Source organism: Rhododendron vialii, chromosome 13a (genome assembly GCF_030253575.1).
Source record: "Rhododendron vialii isolate Sample 1 chromosome 13a, ASM3025357v1".
Classification (NCBI taxonomy): domain Eukaryota; kingdom Viridiplantae; phylum Streptophyta; class Magnoliopsida; order Ericales; family Ericaceae; genus Rhododendron; species Rhododendron vialii.
In genome coordinates, this window is record NC_080569.1 from 32,615,737 (window position 1) to 32,627,338 (window position 11,602).

Sequence of the window (11,602 nt, forward strand, 5' to 3'; positions counted from 1 at the left end):
TTGGGCATGTTTGTTCCATGTAATATGCAGCCCCTATCAAATGGTGCCCAAATTTTGTAGCAATGTGGTCACTGGTCACCGCAATATTACAGTTATGAGTTTTATAATGGTAATTTTGTAAGAAAAGTCCGTGTTTAAAGAAAAAAGTCTGCTTCGAGGATTTTATACTCGAACCAAACCAAAATATTTGCCCCAAAATAGTGGGCAGTGGCAGGTGCATATTTTGTACTTAGTAGGGGCCAGAATTACATGTATTGACATATTAGTAACAAAAAAATATTATCCATAATATATATTGCCACTAGCTAGTTTTGAGAATTAGACGAGATTGTGTGTAAATGTGTAATCTCATACGACTAAAAAATAGTATTCTATATAACTTTTTTAGATTAACCTAATAAACGAGTATAATTAGTGAAAATATTGGAGTTCTGTACGGCCTTGTGGGTTGGGGGAATGCACTGCAGGCTTTGTAGTGCAATGGAACGTTTGCTCAAAATTCGGCTAATTCGGTGCACTTGCTCTAAGTGATAAAGTGCTAAAATCAAAACCAAAATGTTGTTAAGATTAACAACATTTGTTTAAAAAATAGCTTACATTGGAATAACCAAACTTAGTAACCTTTTAACAACTCATCAAATTTTGACTATTTGATAATCAAAACTAGCTACCTTTTGTCAATTATCAAATTTAGTTGTCCACACATTTCTTCAATCAAGTACATCATCATTACACAAAAACCTTCTCTTTCTTCTATTTTCAACATGTTTCTAGGAAAAATACTTTTAAAAATAGGTTTAATTTTTTTACAATAACAGTTTTTTTATTAAAACTGTTTTCCCAACATTGGTTTTTTGCAAAACCAGTTTATTTCAAAAATAGTTTTTCTATTAAAACTTTTTTTTTCAAAAACTGTTCTTTCGAAGAAAAAAACTTTTTTTTTCCAAAAACTGTTATTTTAAACTTTTTCCCAATTTTTTTAAATCAAAGTTTTCAAAAAACTATTTTGTCTTTTTCTAATAATCTGTTTTTATTACTTTGAAAACTATTTAAAAAAATTTATTTTCTATGTAACAATTTCTAGATTTTTATAGTTGAAAAAGTGATGTGGCAAGTTTTGGTTATTCAATTTTAATTGTACCATTGTAGACCTCTACATTGTTAATCTTAGTAAACCTTTTAAATGAATAACCAAAACATAATGTGACAACTTTTGATTATGGAATAACCAAAATCATAGGGTTGTTAAAGTTAGCAATGTTCCCTTAAAAAAGTGCTCACAGTGGCATAACCAAACTTAACAACCTCTTAGCAACTCATCAAATTTTGGCCTTTGGATAATCAAAACTAGCAACTTTTTGCCAATAACCAAAACCCTCTCTCTCTCTCTCTCTCTCTCTCTCTCTCTCTCTCTCTCTCTCAACAATGTTTCTAAAAAAAATATTTTTAAAAGAAGTTTTTTTTTTTTTACAAAAACAGGTAAACCGTTTTTCAAAAACTGTTATTTAAAAAAAAAACGTCTTTTTTTTAAATACTTTTTTGGAAAAGTGTTTTTCAAAATAAAAGTTTTCAAAAAATTATTTTCTATTTCTAATAACATGTTTTTATTAGTTTGAAAACTATTTAAAAAAAAGGATTTTATATGGTGACAATGTTTAGATTTTTATAGGTTGAAAAGGCGATGTGGCAAGTTTTGATTATTCAATGTTCGATTATATTACTGTGGACATATATATTGTTAACCTTAGCAACGCCTTAAATGAATAATCAAAAGGTAATGTGTCAACTTTTGATTATCAAATTTTAATTCGTCTACTGTGTATGCTCTTAACAGTTCATCTTGGTGCAAAACTCCTACTTGGTGCCTTTGCTAGCATGCACGGACAAAAAGGTGAACACAAAATTAAGTAACTTTTTGCACTGTAATGTCCGTGCACCGTAAATTTTGCACTGTAATGTCCCTCCCTCGATCTCTTTCTCTTCGGGAGATACGTGGCAGAGGAGTTGTTTTATTTCTTTTATCCCTTCTAGTACTTAAAAAGTAAGGAATTATTTTTAAATTTAAAAATAATAAGTTTATTAAAATAATTTTTTTAATTTTTATTGTAAGGTTTGATAGATCACATCGACGTCTATCAAACAAGATTCATATTATATATTTTTTTATTACAATAAACCTATTTTTTAAGCTTAAAAATTGCAAATAAAAATATAGTTAAAAAATTAAGTGTTCCAATTTTCAATTTGTTTGAACAGGTGCCATGATCTTATTTTTCTGATCATTTTATCTTAAATGGTCAATGGATTTTTGGCTCTAACGCCTTTCAATGGACACCCTAAGAGAGCTCTGAAACTAAAACCAATTTTTCCGTTAGTTTTATTCACGGTGTTAACGATTTTACCAATTTGGAACATAAAACAAACTACATGGTTTATTTGGTTGCAATTGAAACTGGAGGGAAGAAATTGAGACAACCGTAAAACTAGAGAGACGTCTACGAAAATTTTCCCTATACAATTTGCTTCTCTGTCGAGAATAATTAAGAAATTGAAATATGTAATTAAACAAGGGAAGGGAAAAATATTGAGTAATGATACCAACTTTTAACAATATGATAATCAATATCAATAGTAATCCTCCAAGGTAGAGATGGTTGTGGGCGCGCGCGAGAGAATTAAGGGATGATTAGTGAACAAATTAAGGGCATTTGACATGTCACTGCCACGTATGCAGTAATTATGCATGTCATCAATCTCCGTTAATGAGTTAACGGAAAGGACAACATTGGAGTTTGTTAGAATATGTGAGGATAAAAATGACCCAAAATTTATTAAAGGGACGAAATTGAAACTTGGTGCATTTTACGAGAACCATAAAAGTAGATGAGCTTATTATCGTAACTAGTGAGTTGCTATGATCGAGATTCTGTATGGAATATTCGGATTTTTTTTTAGTAACGCAGGATTTCTCGGATTAGTTTGCGCCCACCTCGGTTCAATTCCTGTAGCTCCTCTACAGCCATTTCGCACGCTTACGCGTGGGATGAGATAACTTTAAAAGTTACTAGCAAGAAGAATCAAATATGAGATCTTAAGAATGATCAAACTTCTAGATCTCAAGATTACTTGGCCAACCTCTTAAAGGATATTTTTTATTTTCATTAGAAAGATTTTTTGTTCGTTCTTTTTCTTTCTCCTACTTCAATTAACTAGTAATAATTCAGGCAAGTTCAAACCTTCAGCCATTGTTAATTCAAGTCCTACCAAGATTGTGGCTTGAATTCCCAGGGTCCGTGGCTGAGATATTGCTTTAGTAGTTTTGACATTTTTATTTGACAACACCAAAATCATCAATTTCTTTCTCGAACAATAAAAATAAATATGCCTAAGTACTACCTTCATGAGTCATATCACCTTATCAAGACCCTCCAAATCGAATTACTGAAGTAAAAATTAGCAAGTCTAAGATTTAGAACGTAAAAACGGAGTATTAATTTCACTTGTCGAATTGCGAGCCATTCCCATGAAAAGTATCTTTGCGTAAATATATAGTACATTTAGCTAGTATAGATAGGTTTGTAATCCTAGGTACATATTAAGTTTTAATTCAATAAATTTCAGGGTTCTCTTTGTATTCCTTGCAAGCAAAAAGTTTATATTTTTTTCTGATGAATTCAAAAGTCCGTCTATTAGAACGATATGTAACTCATTCGTTTACTAGACCAATATCTAGTTGTTCTTCCGTTATGATGTTGCGTCTCCTAGGCGCAAATAATACAAAGATAATCAGTTTTCTTTCTAAATCAAAATGAGAATTAGCAAACATAAGCTAATACGTGCAAAAGTATGAATATGTATTCATCTTTATGTGCAAGATTAATGGCTGTGCATTCGCCATTTTCAAATTGGTGCACAATTGGAAGAGAAAATAGAAAAATCAACAAAAATAATTCATAGAAATAAGTGCTGGAGGATTATCAGACATTTTCTCTCCCGCTATTGTTCTAGTACGTACGACAACTACCTACACATACAAACTCACTCGCATTAAGTATCGGGCTCAAGCAGAAGGGTTTTGTTGATATCAATATCAACATGTCTTCGAGTTCCTGGACTCGTTAAAACAAAATGAAAAAATCTCGTGATTCGAGTTACAAATTCCTTTGAACGGAAATGAGGAATTAGCAAAATTAGGGTACTTTAATTTATTGTGGTTTGCCAAATAGTTAATACAAATTCCTTGGAACCACGTAACCAAAATTCGGGCCTTGTTACTGCTGTTGATCGATCAGGTGCGTAACCAGCTGGATGATTGGAATGCTCCTCTTGCTTCCCATTGGTCCCCTCCCCTTCCTGGAATGCTTAAGCTGGCTAATCGTGATCCATGCTGCGATTAAAAAGGGCTGTCTCATTCTAAAATGACAACAGCAGGGGTGCAATTGGCAGCGGTGCCGAGTGGATATCCGATCGGTCATCTCGGAAATTGACGGCTCGAATCTTAACCGAGCAATGGACGGTTCAAATCTATATGTGCCCAGATTCAATAAAAACCGTCTGTGCTGAAATGGACGACTGGATGCTGCTCGGCACCCCACTTGGCACGGGGTGCTTGGCAGCATCCCCGAGTCCAGCCTGGGGTGGATTGGGCCTCTTTTCCTAACCACGGAGAGGCTATGGCAGTTAGGCTAGCTGCCACTTTATTGCAAGCAAACAACATTTCGAATGCGATCATTGAGAGCGAGAACAGAACAATCATTATTGAGAGCGACAACAGAACAGTAATTCAGTTATGCTCCACTGAAAATTAATGTTCCTCCAAGGAAATGCACTACGTACAGTTATTTGTAACATTAAGGATATGGAAAAAGCTCCAATATACACTCCATATGACTAAATATGTTACGTCTATTTTGGACAAATGTTGTGTCTCTAAGTAGTAAATGTTATGTCTCTTAATGGTTAAGGATGCATACGGTATGCACCGTTGTGCCTATTTGATAAAATGTTACTGTCTATTGGTAAAATATTACGTCTCTCAATGGTAAATGTTACGTCTCTCAGTGATAAATGTTGTTGTATGCTAGGTGTGCACCGTAACCGTTCCCTTAGGTATAGCAGCTTCTTGAAAATTTTATTTTTTCCTGGGTTCCTAGCTAAGAAAATGTAATAGGGCCGCTCATTGGGTGAGTCACCTGTCACACACCAATCCAAACAAGAGCCAAACCTAGCTAGCTAGCTCCCCGGAATTGGAATGCGATAAAACATGAAAAAGTTCCTTTATACTACTCCCTCCGTCCATTTTTTAGAGTTCAGTATTCAATTTTGGGTTGTCCCTTAATAAGTGTCCATTTTGTAAAGTTAGTAGGTAAAAGTTGGTGCATTGTCTATTTTACCCCTAAAAGTAGATTTCTTTTTGAAAAATAAGTAAGTAAAAGTGTAATGATGATGGGTAAGTAGGGAAAGTGGAAGAAAAAGTTGATGTGAAATGTATAATGATGATATCTTTTTAATAAGTTGGAATTACGAAGCATGACACTTAAAAAGGGACGGAGGGAGTATTTACAAACATACCCAAGACACACTCACTCATATTCACATGTGCAAAACTAATTCATACATACTTATACTCACTCTATGATTACAACCTCTATTTCCTATCAGTGCTACTCTTCATTCCCATTGCCGTTGATCGAAATCGGATGGTCCACGATGGTGCCGGTCCATGTTCCTGTTCGGGTAAACCGATCGATCGGGTGTGAGCGGTTAATGAATTATGATAAAATGTAAACTTATAGTTAAGTGTCAATCGCTAAAAATAAAAATAAAAAATTAATGAAGGCTCCCAAGTCCCAAACACTCAGTCAGTAGCTGAACTTGTGTTAATGAAAATTCAATTTGGTATCATATGTTATTTAGTTAGACGTATTACTTAAATATTGCATGTTTTATAGGAATAAACACGTAATTGTGTTGGGATTTCCATCTCATCAAGGGATCGTCAATCTTCTCTCTACTTCAAGTTCAATGGGGTGTTTTCTTTTACCAATGTGTTCATTTTTACAATTGTCCTTTCGATTATTTGATAGGCCACTATTCTGCACAGACGCCGATAGACACTTGTGAACCTGGTGTCTGCTAACAAGCTCAAACACCTCTTTGCGTTTGGCACATCAGGAACACAGACACGTGTCAAACACTTGAAAATAGGAACCAAGTAGTAGGACACGTTTTGGAGATGCTTGAACATGCACTGGACACGCGCAATAGACACGCACCGGCCAGAAACGCACCGGCCACGCACGAGAAAAAAAAGGAGGATTCAATTTATTTCCTCCGTATTTTATTTAGATGTTGGGGTACATCAGTTAAGGTTTATTCAAATGACAATTGTAGAAACAAACGCACTGGTAAGAGCCAGAACCACTTTTGTCAACACAAACTCCGTTTCCATTGCGAGTCTGAAGACATCGTTGACGACAAACTGAAAGTTGGCAACCATTTGGATCCAACACAACTTGGCATCTTTTTACACCTTTCACTTGAACCACCACTAGTACAACTGTAACAATAATATTCATAAGAAAAAAGTCATGTTAATCGAATATGTATGGATATCAACTCGATCGTATTCAAAATACAACCAATTAATCAGTTGGGTATAGAAAGGCCACACAACCAAAAGTGAGATTCTACCACTTGTCTGGGATATCGTATTCCCTTCTGACTTTCAGCATAAGAAGACATATATATCACTAACCGTAAGAAGACACAACAAAAAATACGAACAGCATAACAAAGATCACAAAATCGCGTAACAAAGTAATACTATACAATAACAAAACTGTACCTAAAGAAGACATAACAGTTGCAGCTAACATACGCAGATCAGGTGGGAACAAAAAGGCAAGAATGCGACTACCCTTTTCGTGGGCAACTTACCTGAAGAAATGGATGAAGAATGGCTTCAACAATTATTTACAGAGGGAGGAGTACCAATCGAAGTCTACATTCCATCCAAAAGGGCAGTCAAATTCAACAAAAGGTTCGGATTTGTGAGATTCAAAACGAAAAGCGAAGGGTTGAGGGCAATACGGCTATGGAATGGTGTTTCCATCAGAGATCACAAACTAATAGTCAAATTCACGAGATTCACATGCACAAACAACGAATTTGTGCACTGGAACAGGACACCAGAGCAGCAACGGAACCAGTACAGTAAGCCAGGTGCAGATCCAGTGAAAGAGAGAACTCAAGGCTCAAAGGAAGGTAAAACATACACTGATGCTGTAAGGGACAAAGGTGTTGGTTTGCAAAAGCCAAAATGTGTGGTAGCCAAAAATCCTCCAATCAGACTAAAAGAATTAGGTAACGAATGGCTACACAGAAGTGCTGTTGCAAAAATGTCCCCAATGTGATCCGTTCTAGATATAGATATAGAATGTTTTGGGATATCTAGATATATCGAGGTAAGGCCGATGGGAGGGGATTATATCATTCTTACTTTCTCCAGTTCTGAGGTAAGAGAATCCATCTTTAAAAATGATGAGTTATGGTTCAAGGAATGGTTCATAGAATTCCAACGTTGGGAAGAATCAAAGTTAATCCAGCCCTCGCGTCTTATATGGCTTAATTGCTATGGTCTTCCACTGCATCTTTGGAATGTCAATTCATTCAAAGCCTTAGGTCAAAGATGGGGGAACGATGTTCAAATTAGTGATGAAACAGTCAAAGGTCTCTCCTTTGCCGTGGGCAAAGTTCTTATGGATCTCCACAAGGCGAATGGAAGCTATAAATGAAGTCATTGAGGTTGAATGCAAAGGAAAATATTTCAAGGTTAGAGTAATGGAGGAACAAATGTTGATCAACACCATTCTCAGAACAGAATGCTCATGTACTGGAATGTAGAATTGAAGACCAGAACAAGCAGAAGATGGAAGAAGAGAAGGAACAGGTGGCAGAAACAGAGGGGCCAAGTATGCCCAACTTGGAGCAGGTGGATAATGACGTGGAGGCTGTGCCAGACACGCATGAAGAAAAGGATACTGGTGATGGAAGAAAAGGATACTGGTGATGGGACCATCTCAATCAAAACAACAAAATGGCAAATTGGTGTTTTTGAGAAATATTCAAGAAAATGATTTTGTCACTCCTTTTTTTTGTTAACGTCACTCCCTTACAAGAGTATTTTTGGTGTCACTCCCCTCCAAGTATATTTTTGCACCAAAAATACACTTGTAGAGGAGTGGCGTTAACAAAAAAAAGAGTGACAAAATCAGCAGCAATATTCAAAGCTCACAAGTTCAAAATCCTCCGCAGTTAGCATTTAATGCAGAAAAGGAGCCGTTGAGAGACTCTATGAGTTCCTCTGGGATACCAAATTCTATGGTGGGAACGAGAGCTGCTATTCCCCCCTCCCCTGACACACACCCCTCCCGGCCCCACCACCCCTTTTCCGGAATTACCCCGCCCCTTTCTCTCTCTCTCTTTCTTCCTTTTCTTCGTTCTTTCTTTACAGTTTCTTTCTTTCTTTCTTTCTTTTCCTTTTCTTTCCAGTTTAATTTTTTTTTTCATTTTATTTCTTTTTCTTTCTTTCTGGTTTGAATTTTTTTTTCTCTTAATAGGTTCGAGTCTAATTCTAGACTTTGTAAAGTAATTAAAAAAAAAAAAGTATTTTAATTGATCATGTTTATACGACTGTTTTTTTTTCTTTTTTTGTCCTTTATAGATTAAAAAATATAGTTACGAAAATAAGTATTTTAATTTTCAATCCGTTTGAATCAGTGGAAAGATGTTATTTTTTCTGATCATTTCATCCTAAATGGTCATAATAAATTTTTGGTTCCAAAGCCTTTCAATGGACATCCTAAGAGAGTCTTAGAACTAAAAAATAAGTCTTAGGGTGTTTTGTTGAAAGACCTTAAAAAGATATGAGTAATTAAATAAAGAAATAAATTAAAATAATATGATCAGAATAAAAAAATCTTCACACCCGTTCAAACGCATTAAAAATTGAAGCACTTAATTTTTTAACCATATTTTTTAATATATATAAACGGTCTAAAAAAATTAAGTGCTTAAATTTTCGCTCCGTTTAAATGGGTGCATAGATCTTGTCAATATAATCAGAATAACAAGATCTTTGCACCGATTGAAACGGAGTGAAAATTTGAGCACTTAATTTTTTTAGACCGTTTATATATTAAAAATATGGTTAAAAAAATAAGTACTTTAATTTTTAATGCGTTTGAACAGGTGTGAAGATCTTTTTATTTTGATCATATTATTCTAAAGAGACATAATCAAATTTTGTCTCTAAGGCTCTCATAATTACGTTTCTGCTCCATAGGATTACAAATTGATGGTGAGAATTTTTTTTTAACCCAAACGTCGCCGTTTGGGGCTAGCAGAGCCCAGACCAATTAAAATGGCGGAGAAAGGTAATTAAAAGGGCTGAGGGAGGGTAAAAAAGGAAAAAAGATGTGGGACCGGGAGGGGTGTGGTGTCAGGGGGGGTGGGAAAAGCAATTTACGGTGGGAACTGGTGCTTTTAATGGCGTGGATGAATATCCAAGCATCAGAATTCAAAATGCTGGTATCAACTTGGGCTCCATTAATACTATTGGCCCATCTTTGATCCATAATGACCTTATTAGTAATGGGCTTCATTGAAACACTTTGGGCCAGTTTCTCAACCCAATGGCAAACATCCCAAAATCCGTCCCAGCATACATGGAAGCTGAAGAGGCACCAAAACAAGTCTCAAAAGAAAAGAAGAAGAAGAAGAAGAAGAAGAAGAAACAGATGACAGATATTCTGGGGTTTCCTAATCAACTCAGTCCACCTCTAAACCTTGGAAGAAGAAGAAAGAGGTAAGGGAAAAGTGCCGTGTACAGATCAGCTGCAGCTGCTGTTGCTTTGTCTGTCTCTATCTCTTCCAGTGGTATTGAAAATCGTAACAGAATCCTACTCTATGAAGCACAAACAGTTTGGGCAGTAAGATGAAGTTGTAAGCAAAATATATGGTATGGAGGTTCAAGATGCTGAGAACGCTGACGGCCTTCTCTAATCAACACAAGCTGCAAAAAGGATCCTCCTCTTAAGCCACTATGAAGCTCATGTCATGGAATATCAGAGGCTTGGGAAAATAGGAGAAGAGGGGAAATTTGAAGAAATCTGAGGCTTGGGAAGAAAGGGGAAATCTGAAGAAAACTTTAAGGGAAAGCAACATAGATATGTTATTCAAAAGTCCAAACAAAAGGTATTACCGCAGAATTTGTCAGCTCTCTCTGGTGGGATGAAGACTTTGAGTATGCTGATGATGTGGACGCTGAAGGCTCTGCAGGTGGATTGCTAGCTTCATCTTACTCAAAGGTGTTTGCTTTGGTGTTGTTGCGATGGCCACGGCGGTTCTCAGTGGCGTTTCTCTGCTGCAGGCTTCCATTGATCGTTTTTGGGATCCGAATCGGCGGGTTCGCGGCGGTCTTCTGGGAGATCCAGCCGTGTTTTGCGGCGGCGAGGGCCGCCGACGGGCTTCAAACTGTTCCGCCTCCGTTGGTGGTAGAATAGTTTGGGTTTGGTTTAGGGGGCCCGTGCTTTTGGGCTTTGACCCATGTCTTTTATGTGATGTATCTGTAATGATCTGAATATTTTAGACTCACATTGGCAGTTGGGCTTCGGCCTATTTAGATGGGCTATGTTTCATATGGGTGTTCTTTTTTATTGGTTTCTTGTCAATCTTAGGTTTTGAGTCTCGGATTGGGTATAAGTATTCTTTTGAATACGAATGTTCTTTCCTTGTCTTATTAGTCTTGTAATGTCTTCAAAATTAATGAATTTTTTCACCTTTAAAAAAAAAACATATGATGTGTTAGTATTTTAAAAATGTCCAAGAATTTTCAAAATCTGTTTATTTACGTTGTCACCGGCCCATTTGCAGTTAAAACGTGTTGTTATATTCGTTGTTTAAGTAATAAGTAATTCAATACGTTTGTGATGGAGAGATTTTACCAAAATAGTAGTACTGTGTAACTTTGAAAATAATCAAACCATTGCAGATCCTTGTTGGCTCGAGCTATCTTTTAGGTTCAAGTTCATTGCTTCAAAAAGCCTCTGGTACAACGCCCAAAAAAGTCTTGATAACTAAAAAATGTCTAACTAATGCCAAAGAAATGTGAATTTATTATAAAAATAAAATAAAATGAGCAACTATTTCATGATTTACCGTACACAATTCGTAACTTCACCAAAAAGAAAAGGTGTAATTGATACCATAAGAATATGTATATAATGAGCTGAAAATATTCGTACCATACACCAAAAACATGTATCATGCCCAAGAAATACGAGTATCATGCATCCACCAAATTAAAACTGTGTGCATGTATCATACACTTTCAAGATATACCCTCTACGTAATTAACCAAAAAATACATAACATGTAAAGAAATAAAATAAAATGCGACACATATAAACTTTGGAGTCTCCTTCAAAGAGTTATATAAAAAAGAAGGGGAAAAAGAACAGGATCACGAACCTGTCAAAAGTAAGCCAAAAAGTCTGAAATCAAAGTAAGAAAACTTAGCCATCGCAACTTTTAGAGTTCG

The 11,602-nt window shown here is 35.8% G+C and overlaps 1 protein-coding gene across 1 annotated transcript; it reads right to left on the bottom strand.

The window, feature by feature from the left end:
• Nucleotides 1-6,306: 6,306 nt before the first annotated feature.
• On the bottom strand, nucleotides 6,307-11,602 carry LOC131314597 (defensin-like protein 155). Its single transcript, XM_058343360.1, has 2 exons — nucleotides 11,533-11,602; nucleotides 6,307-6,559 (listed from the first exon to the last, which is right to left on the bottom strand). The coding sequence occupies exons 1-2, from the start codon at nucleotides 11,582-11,584 to the stop codon at nucleotides 6,366-6,368; spliced, it is 246 nt and encodes an 81-aa protein (XP_058199343.1). The 5' UTR covers nucleotides 11,585-11,602; the 3' UTR covers nucleotides 6,307-6,365.